This window comes from Cottoperca gobio, chromosome 14, assembly GCF_900634415.1.
Source record: "Cottoperca gobio chromosome 14, fCotGob3.1, whole genome shotgun sequence".
In the NCBI taxonomy this organism is placed as follows: domain Eukaryota; kingdom Metazoa; phylum Chordata; class Actinopteri; order Perciformes; family Bovichtidae; genus Cottoperca; species Cottoperca gobio.
Window position 1 is genome coordinate 6,948,635 of NC_041368.1, and position 18,329 is coordinate 6,966,963.

The 18,329-nt window shown below is 40.9% G+C and overlaps 1 protein-coding gene across 4 annotated transcripts in view; it reads left to right on the forward strand.

Annotated features, from left to right (window-relative positions):
• Window positions 1-2,062: 2,062 nt before the first annotated feature.
• Window positions 2,063-18,329, forward strand: part of cadm2a (cell adhesion molecule 2a) — a 192,796-nt gene continuing 176,529 nt past the window's right edge. For all 4 annotated transcript variants that reach the window (XM_029447839.1, XM_029447835.1, XM_029447838.1 and 1 more), the window contains exon 1: window positions 2,063-2,474. Coding sequence is in view for 3 of the 4 variants with exons in the window: in XM_029447835.1 (XP_029303695.1) it covers window positions 2,414-2,474 (61 nt within the window). In the remaining variant the exon portion in view is untranslated. The remainder of the gene's footprint in view (window positions 2,475-18,329) is intronic.

Sequence of the window (18,329 nt, forward strand, 5' to 3'; positions counted from 1 at the left end):
GGGCTCTTATTAGCATAGGTAGGAAACTTTAAATAAGCAATGTTAATTTTTATAAATAATGCATAGGCTGTATTTCTGAAGCCATCTTATAATCAAGCTAAAGATGCAATCTAAGAGAGACCCCATGCACCAGTGATGTGACATAAAGATTAAACATACTGTGATACAGTGTGTGATTGTCATATACATTTAATTACATAAAACACTTGATAGATTATATTATAACTAATTCTGCTTTTCAGGCCCACTATTCACACAACATTTTGACAAACACCTTATTAATTCATATAGCTCCTGATTGCAGAGCTTCTGATGTCCCTCCTGAGATTAGTCTAATGATGCCTGACATTTATATACGTACAGTAATTACTAAGTTCAAAGCAGTTTTGCGGGCTTCTCTACTGTATGCTCTACGATTATATTCTCATATATGCTCATTATAGTCTTCTTTTTATGTTCATGTAGCATCACAAAGCAGTTTGTAGCCCCTTCTCTCTGATCTCACGACCAGAATTACTCAAATTAACCTACTTAACAGGAGCAAATGATTTTCATATACATATGGAGTGTTTTTGTGATAAACAATCCTAATTAATTTATGTTTGTAGCAACAGAAACTATTATTGAAATGTGGTCACAAGGCACTATCATCTATGTCAAACACCTGAATTCTGTTCCTCAACCCGCCCTGCTTCTCAGGTTTCTGAACATACAGAGCAGCACCGGACAGAATAGACTTCACATAGCTCGGCAATGGACTGTACACCTTTCTGCCTACCCTGCTGTCTCATCAACTCCTTGTACTGTGGATCCTGCTCTTTCTCTCTCTATTTCAGTCTTAACAGCTTTTTTCCATCCCCTCCCTGTACCTATACACCGCCTTGTCCCATCACATCCCTCCTCACCTCTCCACCCCTCTTATTGTCCTCCGCAAGACAATCTTCAAAGCTCAGGCAGTTGTCAACCTTAATACTTCACAGCCCTCTAACCTGGATCAACACTATCAACAGGGCAGCAAGCAATGACACACATAAGTTACCCAGTTCATGTGGAAGGACAGCTCACACACCCAGAAGCACGTTTGCATGCTCTTTCTCTGTTTTGAATTCTGAGCCCATGCACTCTACTTGTACACTGCAAGAAATGACCCGGTTGTCTCTCAGGTTGTATACCCTGGTGTGGCTGACAATAAGCCACATAACATAACATCTATTTGAGGTGCTGGAAGCAATGCATTTCACTCCATATGTTCACCTATATTAATACACCTAAATACTGATATTCCAAATTTTGCAGTGGCTGACCGCAATTTTTTACATATCCTTCAACAATCTTTGTTGCTGCAATTCTTGCGGCTGCGGAGATGTTATTTATAAGGAATGTGATTACTTTATTTCGCTTTAATTTTCAAGGAGAGGTATTTGTACTCTCCTTTTCCGCTTCCCACCTCTCCACAGGTTTTTATTTTTGAGTATATGTAAGTGTGTGTGCAAGTGTATTAGTGTCTATCTATGAAGATGAATCTTTATATGTTTCATAAATGAAACAAGTTCTGCTGCTGTTGGGAAACTAAGACATGATAATTCAAGATAAGATAAGATACAACTTTATTCATCCTGAGGGAAATTGATGTGGAGCAGTTGCAATGCAAAGTATGAAATAATGCAAATATAACAAGTGCAAGTATAAAATATCAATATATAAAAACAAAAATATACAAAAACTGTTCACTTTATGAATTGTACAGATATGTGTGCCATTATAGTGGACAGCCTTTGACCTTTCTTCACGGAGGGTAAAACTCTTTCTGTTGAAACTCTTCCTAGTATTTTAACACTTAAGTCTAAAAACTAGTTGGAATTGATATTTTTTGTAGCGTGTATCTCACGTTCACCCCCCCCCCCCCCCCCCCTCCATGCGCCCGCCCCCCACTTCGCTTAGCCTCGGGTATTCGTGATTGGTTCACCTTTCATGTCCGTCAAAGCTGTGTGGGCGGGACTCAAACAATCCACTCGTGCTCCCTGCGCTGTGGATTGTGCGCCACAGCAGACCAAGAGCGGGGCAGACAGTAGTACAGCAACGGCAGCATCTTCTCTGTTACCGGAGGACGACTTCTCTCAGACCCTGAGGTTTACTGCTGTTGTGCAGAGTCCCGTAAACTGAGCCTGCACCTTACTGAAATTGTTTGGTTTTTTTTGAGGTGCGAGAGCCTTTTCGTTTTTAAAAACAACATAGTCTTCGGGTTGTAAAGTCGCTTGTGTCAAAACCCCTTTCACAAAGACGCACAAAAGACGCACTCCCAAGTCCACCTGGATAGCTGACAAAGCCGTCCGGTCCGGTTCGAGGTCCAGTGGGGAGAGACGGTGAGGAGAAGTTATCCCGGAAGGCAAGAGCAAGAAACAGAGAAGACAGGATGAATCTCAAGAGTCATTTGATTTTCACCCTCTACACTATTTATGGGATTCTTCTGAAAGGTGAGTCTGGGACGAGTGGTGCGTTTTGTGTGTGTGTGTGTGTGAGTGTGTGTTTTTGTGTGTGTTTGTGTGTGTGTGTGTGTGTGTGCTCATGTTACAGGCCAACAGCAGGGCAGGATGAAGGGGCAGCAGAACGCGCGGTCACACGAGGGTCCTGGCAGAAAGATGCAGGACCTCTCTCTCTCTCTCTCTCTCTCTCTCTCTCTCTCTCTCTCTCTCTCTCTCTCTCTCTCTCTCTCTCTCTCTCTCTCTCTCTCTCTCAGGCTTTCTCATTCTTAAGCACATGTGTGTCTGTGCCCGTGTACGTGCATTGCATATACGTACGTATGCAAACGTGCGTGATGTGAGACAGCTAAAGGGAGGGAGAGAGAGTGAGCGTTTGTCCTGTAACATTCGGTATCTTTGGTTGTTAATGTACCGGAATGAGGAGGATCCTATTTTCTTAATTGTATGCTCAGGGCACGACCTGAGTACTGCCTGTGAAGCCATGCACACTGGTGCGGCTCATGCGTCTGCGATGTGTTTTGTCCTGTGCATGAGTGGCAGTGAAAGAAAAAACGAGCCCGCTAGGAAGACACACCTTTACATGAAGTAACCAACCCCGCGGTTGTTTTTGACGTGTAAGCACTTGGATGAGTCATGGAGACACTGGGCAGCGTTTTACGCACAGAACAGTTTGATTCTGCTGCTGATTACGGCAGCTTTAGAGACACACAGCATTTTGATTAAAGATATGTTTTTTTTTTCTTTTCTTTTATGATTGTGCTCCCTGTTTCTTCTGTGCAGGCGTGGTGTATGTGGCTATAGTGCGCACAGTCATCTCCGGTGTGTTGTGTGCCTGTATGAAGGTTCTAAGGAAGGCTATTGTCAATAACATCAAACGAGTTGTAGGAACAGGTGTACAGGCCTGATTGGGATGACAGGGTTTTCCATGAAATTCTGGAAAGTTTCTTTTCTGTTGTTATTGCTGATATTAAGGTCGATGTTTCTCTCAGATTAAGTCTCATCTAGCCAACATTCACTGCACTGTACCCGTGATGTTCTGTGCGTGCAGCACCTTTTAAGATGGAAATCAATTTGACAAGCCTGAACTCTAAAAGCTAAATGTGAATATAATTCTCATCTCAAAGCTATGTGTGGTAATTACACGAGAAACAGCTTGCAGTGGTGAGTAAGGTGACATTGGGGGTCAAGGTCACAGTGAATTGTCTTCTGTTTGTAAGACAGTTCAGCATGTTTGCATTATGCATATGCAATAAAGTAATAAATAACTAGAATAGATTAATTACAGTGAAATAACAAATAATTACAATTTAAAAAAGCTTTTTCTGAAACAGGATAAACAACTCCTAAGTTTTCTTGCTTACATGTGTCTTAAACAGATACATAATTAACAACAGAGTAGAGCATGTGTCTTCCATACAGTACAGCACGTTAACTCTGGGGCTATGGGGGATGGTTATGATCAGTAAATGCAAGTATGATTTATTATAACATGTTGGAATTTGACTATCATTAGAAAACATTGTGTTCATAGCGGGCCATTTTGAGGATGCAGTGTAGAGGCTTTGCAGAATCATTTTTAAGAAATCCGATAGAAAGTCGCCTGAGTACAACGCAGTGGTATTTTATGTGATATTTTCTCACTTCACTTAAACACAGTGTAGAAAACGGTGTTAAGTACTGGATGGCATTCAAGTGATGAGGCATCCAAGAAACTAGAACGATATCCCCATTTATGTGTGAAGTTAAAGAGGGAACGCTTCTTCCTGAGTTCCTGGACGGGTACGTTCAGGCTGTGTACAACAGTGGCAGGAGGGTGATGGATTTACTCCCAAACCGCTGTCAGTCTAACAGCAGGGCTATATAAGCTGATCTGGGCTTCACTCTTATGATATAAAGTCCGCTTTATCCCACTCAAATTATATCAAGATGTATTTAAGGCATTTGATAACAGATTTATTAACATGAAAGTCTTCACGTAAACCAGCTTTCCACATGAGTAAATGAGAAATCCCAAATGGGAGATCACTTGATTCCCTTGATCATTTGTTGTCGTCTCTTTGAAGTGTGTGTGTGTGTGTGTGTGTGTGTGTGTGTGTGTGTGTGTGTGTGTGTGCATACGAGAGAGCGAGAGCGAGAGCAGTCCTTAATAACCAGACATGATTAGGGCCACTCTTGACTTAATGAATTGATATGTAATGAGGTATCTAAGGGTATCTGGTATATCTGACGGCTCGCTCTGCAGCATTTATTGACGTTACAGGGCTTTTCTTTTCCCCTTTATTCTCCTAAGGGTCGCACACTCGTTACGAGAGTGTGTGTGTTCTTGTATGTGCATTTCTTCCTGCTAATGTGTGCCATGTTTATATAGCTTATGTCTGAAAAGGCCTAAGCAAAGACATAACCATGCCGGTAACAGCAGAGCGCACTTCTGGCTTGTTTCATGTGTGGCTCCCCACCACACACCCTCACATCAGTCTCTTTCCCTCTCTCTCCCCTAACCCTGAAGAGGATAATGCTAGGCTGCTTGATTTGAACAGTCATCTTGTGGTGCAAGACCTATTATTGTATAGGTTCCACACAGCAGGCAGGTCAGCCTCCTCCTGAATGAAGTCTATCTAGCCAAAGCTGTTTCCGTGCGCGTTGTAAATGACAGCTGTTTCAGCCCCTCTGGCCTGGGGCCAGCTGGCATCAAGAGATCCAGGCACACTGAATCTCTGTCACCGACTAGACCTGCGTCGTATATATGTATATATAGTGTGAACGTGAAGTGTTGTGATGGAGGTTGTTGTTTACCAACAGCCCGAGTTGTTAACACATTATCCAGTGTGTCTCATGTGCTCATGCCGGAGTCAGAGAAAACAGCCTGTTATGCAAATGAGCCTATTACGTAAGAGCTTGGGGCTGAGCAGCAGGCGAGGGGAGATGGAAGCAAGAGAGCAGCAGAGAAAGAGGGAGATGTTCTAGAATAGAGGACTGGATGTAAGAGTGACGTGGGAGGAGAGGTGTGGAGGAGGAATGTACAATATCCTTGGTTAAAGTGTGCGGTATGTGCACTGGTTGTTGTTTGCTGTTTGGATGCCTGTTTATCGCTCTGCCTGCCTGGTAGTCTCTCTGTTTTGAACTCTGATCTTGCTAGCCTAAATACAAACCCCCGCTGAGGGATGTGTTTATCCCCGCAGTGAGTCTAAGCTGCTGAAGGCTGACCCTCCATCCCTCTGTACTTCCGTCCATTCCTCCCTTGCTTCATCCTCCCATCCTGGTGTGGAGCTTTGTACCACAGCAGCGTGGGAAAGCTTCCGATAACAAGCGGCCTTGTGTGTGTGTGTGTGTGTGTGTGTGTGTGTGTGTGTGTGTGTGTGTGTGTGTGTGTGTTTGTGTTTGCAGAGCCACTGATTACACGAGAGAAACAAGGTGTTCTCTCTTTCTTGTTCACTTGCACTCACCCTCCCACTTCTGTGTGTTTGGGTGTGTGTTCATTTTCATGGACACGCTTTGACGGGTGGAACATGTGAGGTGCTCTATACCTTATACCGATGCTATGAAGCTTCAATGCTGAGAATCCTCAGTGGAGCAGAACTGGGCATCACACAGACACACACACACGGAGCTCCACTGTGGATTCATTGCTGCGCTGCCAAGGGATTTCCCATGATCAAAGCCAGTCTTTTGTTAGTCCAGGTGTTAAAAAAGTTAAAACAGAAAGGAGGAGGAGGCTGGAGGGGAACGTGGTAGGATTCAGAGCTTACAAACCCTTCATGGCAGAGCATAAATGTGCCTCTCCAGAAACACTTCCAGGGAACCTGCCACCTGTTCCAACTCTATCAGTAAACATTTGGGGCAGGTTTTGCTGGGAAATGTACAGCTACGACAAGGTAAATACAGACGCTCTTACAGTGTGTTTAGCCATAGGGATAAAATGAGACAGGAAGAGGCAGGAGGCCAGCCATTGTTAAGCTTAATATACATGTAGTTGCAGATGGTAGAGATTCACAAGTGGCAAAAACTGAACCTAGAAAGACACCATGGAGGAGTGAGAAGTTTTAAGCTTTATGCAAATATTCTCCGATGTGCACAGCTCAGCTCCTAAACAAGCCTGTGGAAATATCCTAGGCTTTAATGAGCCTGCAAAATAGGATGCGCCCAAACCGAATGATGCAGCCTGGCAGACAGATCAGGCATCATTGTTTTTACTACAGAGGTATTAGATATGGAAAGGTGAGAAAGAAGCAAATAAACATACAAAAACTGCATTAGGTGAACTGATTTGTCAAGCACCAGTAGTTTAATATCATAGGCTTATTCTTTTTCTTTGTCCTGATGGCAACCTCAGAAAACATCTGACAAATCTGAGCCCTATGTTTAAATTACTATATGTGCCCAATGCTAGATATTCCTCAAAGCTGCACATGCAGTGAGAGGTGAGATTCAACCTGCCTTTATGTGTGAACACACATAACATAACATAACATAACATAACATAACATAACATAACATAACATAACATAACATAGCATAGCATAACATAACATAACATAACATAACATAACATAACATAACATGTCTCCAGCTCTCCTTATTGTGTGGGCAGACACACACAGCCACTCAGTTTATTGAATTCTACAGTATAGGGCTTTACTGATCCTGGCAAGAGTCTCCTGAAAATAGAATACATCCTCGATGGAGTAATTGGCTGTGTGATGGTAATGACGCACCATCATGGGTGGTTGCGTTACTCACTTCACATTTCAGGCATGCAAATCAAAAAATACCTATAATTATGTTGTCAGGCTTAAATTCAAGAACATGTCACATTTATAAGATAGCAATTCTAACAAATAGTATATTATTTTAGCTTTAGTGATAGTTATTATCTAGAATCATATGTTGGTGAAGCCATGAGCTAATAGCTTCCTGGTTACAAATACACATGTCAAACACGTCTTTAAGCCGCAAATTAACATTTTGTGTAGTGAATCAATGCAGAGTTAAATTAGATTTTTATTTTGACATCAAGGCTGCGTTTCATGTTTCTTAGGCAGAGTGGAATTTAAAGCCAGCCCAAAGCAAGAAAAGGGAGAGATGAAATACAGCCTCCCGTGGAGAATGGGGAAAATACGAGCCCACAGGTGGATTTGGCTGCAACAGCAGCGACAGCAGACAGTGAGTTTGCACCCTAAATAGACCTCCCAGTAGGTGAAAGAAGTATGCAAGCTCAGCTAACATATCAGCTGATGGGGCTTTTCTTCAAAGTACATATAGCTATTTATGTATACAAGTCAGAATATGAACTAATGTGCATTTATCGACGTGAGACTTATGAGATACAATAAAACACCCTTTACAGTTAGAAGTTTGCACGAGGTGTTCATTTTCATAAATAGCTTGCTCTGCACTATGATGCGTTATTCTCATAGAAAAACTGAGGGATTCATAGGACTTTAATCAAATTATCTGGTACGTCTTGACAAGCAAACTTGACTTCAAAAAGATGTTTGGCTTCATTTTGTTCGATTTAATCTACACGATACAAAATATGCACCAACGCGTACATTGGGAAAGACAGACTGTGTGTTCGCGCGCATGCATATGTGATGTCTGTATTAGCGTTGAATTCCAAAAGGATTAGCGAGAAGCTAATCTGAAACTCCAGTCTTTGACAAGCCATGTGTCACTAATCTCAAACACTCTGGAATAAAGAGACACAAACACAATCAACCTTTTGGATTAAAACTCAGAGGATGTTGTAATCGTTCACCCAAACGGAGAAGGGGAAGGTTCAAGCTGAAGGAAAAAGAAAACATAACAAAAAGTTAATAATATTATTTACTGCCCCCTGTATGCATACTTGCAAACAGCAAACAAATGTGGGTTGATTTTTTTAACACGCACTTCTATTTGAACCTGATTTTGCTTCGCAGGTTCATGCATCGTCCTCTTAACAACTCTTAGTCTAGATAATGTTCTTTCTATGTTGTGTGCCCTTTCATCTGACAGCTTCTTTTCATACAATTCCCCAAAGGGTCAGAGTCTGGAGACTTGGTATTACATGTTACAGTAATCATTTTCCTTCAACAGAGATACAGACATGGACAGCCATGACTCTGTCCAGTCCCTCAGCTCTCCTCCCCAACTCTAATATTGTTTGGGGACTTTGTGTCTGTTTTTCACAGAAATGAATTCAGCCAAAGCAAAGTCGGCCCATACTGTGTACAGTAACGTCCTTACACACAGAGCCCTATGTGTACACCAAAAACACACACACTGGCGCAAATACACGTACCAGCAGTGTACAGACACAGCGGTAAGGAAACAGCAGACACGTTTTTTGTTTTTGATTGCATTTGCTGGAGTAAACACGGGATGAAGCTTAAAAATTGTGGCATTTTTTGACTTTATAGCCTCCGCTTTTATGACCCAGATTCAGAGATAGCTTTCTCTATTGACACACACACACACACACACACACACACACACACACACACACACACACACACACACACACACACACACACTCATATTTTTCAGTCAAATCCGGCTTGATAGGAAGGGTAAATTCGCTGGGAATGAAAAATGTTGGCGGTAGAGCAAAAGCCATATGAGGAAGGAAGAGAGAGATACAACTGCTATCTCCAGGCCCTAAAATTTCGGGTTGAGATAGGAACATACCGACAAATCTCTTCTCTTCTCATACTGCAAATAACATTTTTCTTCTATATATTAAAGGGAAAGTCCAGTCAGTTCATAAACAGGAAATAAGCCTATATCCACAGAAAATCCCACGGGTGCTCCCCCAGTCACTTTTCATATTTCCATTCTATTCCATAAAGTGATCCCTAAGATAAGTTGCATCCCTCTTTAATGACGATGCTCGTTTTCTCCCGATGGCTATTAAACATTACTATTTCTCATTGCTATAATTTTGTTTCAAAGTGGCTTCAACATGCAGCTGCGTTGGCTATATCTGCTTATATTGTTCCATGTGTATGCTTTGTTTTAACGTTAATGTTATTCTTTAATATCCTGCAAAGCATTGATTTAGTGCTTAATTGCTTAACTTGATCTTAAATAATAACAATATGGAATTATGTCATGATACTAATTGAAAAGCAGGATTCACTGCATCCACAAATACAGATCTGTGCACTTGTTTTAGCATCGTGGTCTCAAAGGAAGCCTAGAAGTAGCTAAAGCTAATTGAAATATAATTCCCCCAAGACACATGTTCATGTTAATTGACTTTCTGTGTGTGTGTGCGTGTGTGTGTGTGTGTGTGTGTGTGTGTGTGTGTGTGTGTGTGTGTGTGTGTGTGCGTGCTTTTGTTTGTGTGCGTGTGTGCAATTGAGTGTGTATATGTGTATGTTTTTGTATTCACATTATCGGCAGAAGTCACTTTCGGGTCCCTTGTCTAATCATTAGCTTGAGGGTCCCCCCCACATCTTAATTCAGTGTTTGAAAGCTATTATACATTATTTTGCATGAGCACCATTTCTAAACACATTTAATGTGTTGAAATTATGCAGTTAAAATCCACTGATGTTGTCCTAAACTCAAACTGAGCCATTCCTTCCATTGTGGTTGGTGCACACCATAAATCTCAGCAGTCTGTGTTGCTTCACTTCTTATATACCACTTGCGCTTCTCAGGCAAGTGGTAATGTGCAGAACAATAGGGCTTTTTTGCGCAGGTTTCTTTGTGTTTCCGTGTGAAAGACGTGAAAGAAACACACGCATTATGTTTAAATCCTGTAATTAAAAATACAGGTGTGAAATTTCATCCAATTCAAAAACGTTTCCCACCCATATCCCTGTTAGTAGACACCCACACACACACACACACTGACATAGAATTTTACCAGTAACATTAAAACATGTGTATACCGTGCACAATACAGTAAAAACTGAGTGGGCATTTAGAATAGATTTCTTTGGTGCACTGGGTATATTTCCTTCTTAATCTGTGTAAATACTGGCATTTAAGTACATTTAATTTACACATTCACAGACACATTTACATGATGTTGGCCTTCCTCCAACTGTCTGCGTTCCTCTCTTCGTGCCTCCTGTCATACTGCATGATGACTTCCATTCACTTGTGCTAAGTGTTGTTTGTCGTTCAGTATCAGAATGGATCCTGTTTCTAAGGAGAAGTTTGGAGTCTGGCCGCTTTCTGTGTAGAGATTGCTCCAGGCCTGTTGTAGAGGGGAGGGAAGATGGAGTCAAGTGAGACAATTTATAACAGTTAAAAACCAAATGAACTGAGACCCTTGGCTTGGGTGAACGAGCGGCAGCATACATAATGCGCCTTAGGGATTTCTTCTCCACACACATTGTGTTGTGTGTGTGTGTGTGTGTGTATGTGTGTGTGTGTGTATGTGTGTGTGTGTGTGTGTGTGTGTGTGTGTGTCCAAGCTAGCAAACACATAGTACACAGAAACACACAGCACCCTCCACCATCTGTCTCTGTTTGCCACATTGCAAATCCATTATATGCAACACAACATTATTCCCCCCATCCTAAGTGACACACACCCCTGAGCTTACTTCCACTATCCTACTCAGTGGAACGATGACAATTTTCCACCGCATACACATCTTTGGTAAAGATGTGGTGGCATGTTTCCAGCTGGATTTTAATACATATTTTCATGCTCCATTTGCGTTTTTTGTAAGTTGGTGTTTAGCATTGATGATTTGAGATTTTACAAACCCGTTAGCTTGTTCCTGCTGCTTCATGTGGGAATTTGTGTGGTATTTTCAGCTAGTCCCTGTTGAACTATCACTGGACTTAAATAATACTGCCACCTTCAGAGTTTATTAATTTTTGCATTTTGGCAGACTGATTTAACACACACACAAACACACACACACACACACACACGCACACACACACACACACACACACACACACACACACACACTCACACTGCATGAATCTGGCTAAGGTTTGGCTCGGTGGTTTTATAGCTAACTCATCTCCACTTCTAATCAAAAAGCCTCCCCAGCTCTGAACCTCCCGCTGAGGAAACAAAGACGTTATTATGTTTTTAAATGGTCTCCAATTACGGGTAATTTCACTGCCTATCTTAAAGCTATTTGCTTTTCTCTCACTTTGCTCCGGTTGGGTAGAGCAAGCATTGTGCTTTGCAAAAACAACGACTAGACAAGTTAGACATACAGCAGATGCATGTTTTCTTTTTTTAAACAGAATGGTCTGCTTTTCTTTGCACTCCCTCTCTGCCTCTCCCCAGCCTCTTATCATTAGAAATGGGAAACACAGTTAACTCAATTCCTCCTTTATCTTGCTCATTAGTGTTTGTCTCACAGTGCACTCAATTACTCAGCCCATCACTCTCCTTTACCCACAAGTCAAAAGCTTCCACTGGCTGAAGTGAGTCAAAATTCTCATGTAGTTAGAATCCAGTGAAGCTCATTAGTGAGTGACGCCAGAATTGTGTATTTATGTGCTTAACATAAACATTTTCAGTCTGCGATGTGTGCTTTGCAACAATACAAGCATAGGCTTGTCAGTTTGCAGCCAGATGCTATATTTTAATGCTTCCATGACTTTTACACCGCCAGTCAGAGTCTTACTGCTGTGGCATTTTTCAATTTAAAATGTTAATCTATAGTCCACCTGGGAAGTGCATTTAGCACAGCTGGATTAGTTTTGATGGATTGGATTTCAGTTGTAACCTTGGCTGTATGTTTCAGCTGTTTGCAGCAGTCATTTATTTTTCACATTGACATTTTAGTAATGGCAGCTTTTTTCACAAGAGAATTTCTTAACATTTCTTATTGTTTATTTCTCTATGTGATATTGCTCCTGGTAGCATTCTTGTAATGGCTCTTATTATCTGGCCATTTCATATCCAAATATAATGATTAAAACACTGTCTTTGCAGAAACTGAACTACAGGACATGTAGAATACAAAGATCAAACTATTTAAATTATGAATCCTACGTTAAAGACTTTGGACGTTTCTGAAACAAGCTTTTTGCATTGCCCTTAAATTTACATTTGTATTAAGTAACTTTGATTGTCCTTATTTACGAGACACTCACATTTTCCTTTTGAACCTGTACAACTGTATGTTTCTCTTTCTCCCTGCTTCCTCATCTCTCTGTGCACATTCATCCTATGGCTACAATCCCAGACTAGTTTTCCAACATGCTAATACTGCTGTATGTGTATCCAGTTCAAATGGCCCAGCTAATTCTAATCTCTGCTAATCCTCTGAGAAGCACCCGTAGAGCAACATTATCATTCTACTCTCAAGTTAAGATGGATAGTGGGCAGAGGGAACAGCAAAAATTGTGAATGGAGATATCAGCATAGCAGATATTAAATCATAACAGCTGACACGCACAAATCCTCACACCAGTGGTCACCTTCCAACGCCCGCTTATCCACACACACACACCCACACACACAGGCACACACAGAGCTGCAGACACAAGCTATTACTCAAGAGATAGGCTCAAAATATCCTGGTACGGCAGTAATAATGAGACAGTGTTAACCACAGTTGCACTGGGCTGGTAAATAGTAGACTACTCTCCAGGACTATGTGCTGATCCTAAGCCCTTGTTGTAATGCTCTGGTCACCCTAATCCTGACCTTATTAAAAGTGAGCCAGAAAGAAGCCCATATCTTTAGACTGTAGTCATTCCTCAATACAGCTGGTTATAGCCATGGCCCGCTTGAAAGGGGGTGACCTTCACATGACATAATCCCAGAGCTACCTTTCACCCCCATAGGCATTATGATCACAGAGTTGAGGTCCCGTTAGACTTTGAGTTTCTGTTGAATCCTTTAGCATTGCGAAGAAAAAGTAATTGAATTCTAAGAATAGTGCAGTGTTTACAACTGTGCAGAATCCAGAAACGGTAAGATTGCCTACATCTGAGATTTCATGTTTGATATGGATCATTTCCATAATCACACACAATCGCAGTGCAATGTGATACCCTGCAATACAGAGGGTGGTGCTCCGTATCATATTGCACATGGCAGCAAGAAATCATTTGACCGTAATATGAAATAATGAGAAATCTTCTGTCAGCGGTAAATTTACACTGTTTAAACTACATGCTCGTATCCACATGGCAAATATATAGTGATGACCATGTTTTTCTTATCTGAGGTCTTTGATGGAAAGTTATAGTTTTTATATATTTTCATGATGTCAAGGCCTACACTAGCCTTGCTGTCCTCTTATGTCCCATATAATGCAGCTCTACTTAAATGAAATGGATTAATTGCAGTCTTCCCCTGCTCCCTCATGAAAACATGGTTCTTTCATGCAGCTGGAGCAATGTGTTGATTCCATCTCGCACTTTTAGATTAATTATGTCTACAAAGAGATACTGCTGCATATATAGGTCTGTCTCGCCCACATGTGACATATAAATCATTGATACTTTCCCACTTTAAATTAAGCAAAATCACTGTCATTCTGGTGCATTACGTTCTGTGCGCTGCCATTTGAAATATCATTATATTTAGAATAAATCAAGAAATACCCGACGCTACTGGTGGATGTACTTGTGAAGCAACTAAGTAGACATTTATTTGCTAATTTGTATCAAATTAGGCCTTTTTAAAGTATGGCGCTATACCAAACAGAAATACTGCTTGAACTGCTTGCAGTGCTTTAAGGCTTGATTAGAAAATATTAATAGCATAATCTCTGAAGTCTCATCAGTGCTCCTGATATCCAATGTGTACTTGTCAATCAAAGGAGACCATCTATGATTGAAGAGATAACAGGAAAGAGAAAGCAGAAAATACACCGGGGGAAGGTGATGGGTTGTTTTGAGATGTTACGCGAGTATATGTTGCGCCCGTGGCTCGGCTGGAAATCTGAGTGACATGTCACTGGCCCCTGCTGTGCCAATGCTCTCTTAAAGCCTCACTGTGACAAGATGAGATGAGACAGGGATGAGGGTAACAGCAAAACACTGGGTGTGTGTGCGTGCGTCATAAATGGGTTGAGGGTGAGGGGGATGAGAGAATTAGAGAGATGTGGATGGATGGGGGAGAATAGAGGGGTTCCTATCACATCTGCTCCACCGCCATATACAGACAGGAATATGGAGCAGAGACAGATTAACCCGGAGAATGTGGGAAAAAAATAAATACCAGCCATGCATGAGCTTCAATCTTGTGCTCAAACACATTAACTCACACAAATTATCTTTAAAATGTGAATAGCACAACCATTTATGATGTATGCAGACACAATCACTGAGATAAACAGTAACAATAAATAGGTATGTGTTTTAAGGTCCATTTCATTTTGCTCTTTGAGAAACGTCTCAATAAATGCATAAAAAATTGTTGGTTCATATGTTTTTTTTTCCTTTCTCTTTGTCTCTGCTTCCACATCCCACTCTCGCTCCTTCCTATCTGGATGTTTTTTTTCTTTTTTACCCCAGACACCTCACTCACCAGCGTCACCCGGGGCTTTCATCTTGGCAGGGTGCTTCCTTTATGAGAATACTCCAATTGGCAGACAAGCGCCCTTGTCAGACACCATTCATTGCACTGGCATAGATATGAAAAGTGTTTTAACAAGCACCACTGAGTTTTGCGGTACAGCAGAAACTGCATACCAATGGCAATGCAGATCCTGTTACCAAATGAAAGAAGCAGAGAAGTTTGGAGACAGTTCTGTTGATGTCCTTGTCATACATAAAAAAGTTTCACTCCAGCCACCCCAAGGTAGTGACTAAGTAAAGTTTGCTTTGCATGTGTCCGTGGAGAATTTGGATTTAGACATGTAGCAGTGAAGTTAACTAAACGGGATACTGTAGCATATTTTGTGAATTTGATTAACTTTTTTTCAATTTAGTCAAATCTATCTCCACTTAATCTTGGTTGACACAACAATAACTTCCAATTGGTATTCTGATAATAAGTCACATACTGTGTAATTAGCTATGCTAGCTAGCTACTGTATATTCTGAGCGCTAGGCTACAGTTGGCATTCATCTGTCAGATGAACAGCTGTAAGATGCAACATCTGGACAGAAGCAAGCAGTGGGAGTTGATGACGTACCAATATAAAGTAAGACTCTGCTGTGAGGTCAATTCCAGAGGGTTAGGGTTAAGGTTGTTTTGTTTTAAAGATACGTACATGGCTGCTTCAGTTTGAGTTTGAATATAGATATGTTTGGCGTGGGAGATAGCAAAACAAAAGAAGATAAATACACTAAACTCAAATGTTCAATAATTATGGATTTGAATAAAGTGGATGTAACACAACCGCTATTGTAAATTATGCAAATCTAACAGACTTGCTGGTGACATGTTGGTGAACGTTTCCTCCCAGCATGAGCAGTCAAATTGACTACTTCTACTTCCCCCCTGGCCCTTTTACTTTTGTTGTTATAACTCCTGATAAAGTCCCTTTTGTTCCCGATCCCAAGTATTTTTCACATTGTGTGTAACAATTGTGCAGCCCAAAGAACCTGAGAAGCTCTAGACAGCACTTCTAAATGTCATAATATTCTATTGATCTGGATTTAGCCTGTAACAAAGGCAAATACGCATTACTGTGCAACTGTTTTAAAAATATATATTGAACAAATAATCCTTCACCATTAGTGTCATGGTTGTATACTGACAGTTCCAAACCCAGTAAGCCTTGATACCAACATGAATTGATCATTACTGACTGACTGGCCCTTAGTGCACCTCTTCCCTTACTTTGATGTCTTCAAAATATCAAATGGGCATGAGTGAGACAAAAATGGCACTTAATGAGTGTTAAGGTCAGATTATGTTGCTCCAGTTCTTTTTTGGCTCTTTGTGCTGGTCAAAATATGTGCTGGGAATTTATGAAACTCCATCCATAAAGTATCTTGATCTTCTGCAGTCAGCTACAGCAGAGAAACAAAATGTCTCGAAAGGAGGTGATGTCATCATAAGTGAGGTTTCTACATTCACTGTACAATGATCTAAGCCACAGGGATACTGTCTCTGAAAAATATATAAAGTGCCTGCTTTATAGACCATGACATATAATTTCCTCTCTTCAGAAAGATACGTACAGCGCTCTGTTTCCATCAGAATGCACCCAGGCTGTACTGATGAATCTGTTATACCAGCTAGCTATGTTCCTTTTGTTTCATCCTCTGTGTCCTCTCTCTCTCTCTCTCTCTCTCTCTCTCTCTCTCTCTCTCTCTCTCTCTCTCTCTCTCTCTCTCTCTCTCTCTCTCTTTCTTTCTTTCTCTCTCTCTCTCTCTCTCTCTCTCTCTCCTCTCTCTCTCTCTCTCTCTCTCTCTCTCTCTCTCTCTCTCTCTCTTCCCGTCAATCTCTGAATGAAGTGAGACTTCAGCTGCATATCAGTGCTGGGGCAATTCAGCTCCAAATGACAGTTAATTTGAAGCAAGATCATTTCTGACCTAAGCATGTGTCTTCTCCTGTATAATGTTTAGCATAATAGCATAGACATTGCTCTAATGGTGTCACGACGTGGATGGTGGGGATGTGACTTTTAGATGAAACGTCTTCCTGTAGTTGAGGAGTTCATAGATTTGACTTGGAATAGGATTTCCTGAGGAGCTTATTGAACGCGACCTGGAGTTGTATCCCAATGTGAGGGGTGCATATTGATGGATGCAAGAGGTTAGGGAGCAACACAATACAGACATCTGGTTACAGCAGCGATATGATTGGTTGAGAGCAGATGTGGAGAAATCTAATTGGTTCCAAAAGGCAGCTGACAGTGTGGAAAACCATGAATAGTCTTTGTGATTGAACTTTGTCTAACCTCCATTTGTCCCAAAATTAAAATCTATCCATAAATAGAAAATCAATTAAGCTTGAATAAAATGAAAATATAAAATATAAAAGGCTGTCATTCAGTCAATAACAGTTCAAACTCGGAAGCATTGGTTTGTTGTTGTAATATAATACTGGTGACAGTTAACAAGTGAATGCTGCTAAATATAGAGGAATAAAAACACATTTAATATAGCAAAATTAGGCTTGCTTAGTATCAAACACTATTTTAATATATATAATATTAAATTATGAAGGACAAATGCATAAATATGATATGAAATATGGCTTGTGTTTTTTTGTATGTATCCTTTTAGCTTCTGACTGTTATGGAAAACTTTAAAATAATACCCAGGCAGCCCGAGGCATTAAACTTTAAAGGTTACTTAATGTTAAAAAAAACCACATTATACAGGGAAGAACACCGCACAGGACTCAAAATGATCCAACTCTTTAAAGACATTTTAATTTGAACAAGGCTTGGTCACAGGTTCTGTGGAGTTTTCTTTCCTTCTGGTCTTAATTAAATCTGTAGGATGTGTTAGCGAGAAGAAAAGTTTGAGGTGAACAATAACAGAGGTCTCACTATTTTCCACTTTCAATTTTATCAGGATGAAAATGATGCCATTATTATAACACATTTAGAGGGCTATTGTGTGCCTCATTGGGCCACAGGTGACACAGACACATTTAACATAATGACACTGCATACAAGTTTCACGACAGACAATGATCTACATATTGTGAGCCACTGAACAGCTGCAAGGAATCTCACATCAGTCTGACTTTGACTCTTTGTGTGTGTGTGGGTGTGGGTGTGTGTTCTTTTTGTTCTGTCTCCTGGAGGGGAAACATGGCTTGTTTACAGTGTCTGTAGCGACAACTAAATGAAATCACATTTCCCATCAGTCAGTGGGCTAATTGAGGCTAGCTCTTCCATTAGTTGTCTGCTCACATCTTCTTTGTAGGGAGCCAGACGGATCAATGCACAGCCAGAGTTGGATACTTGGGTCCATACACATGCACACCCACACCCACACACACACACACACACACACACA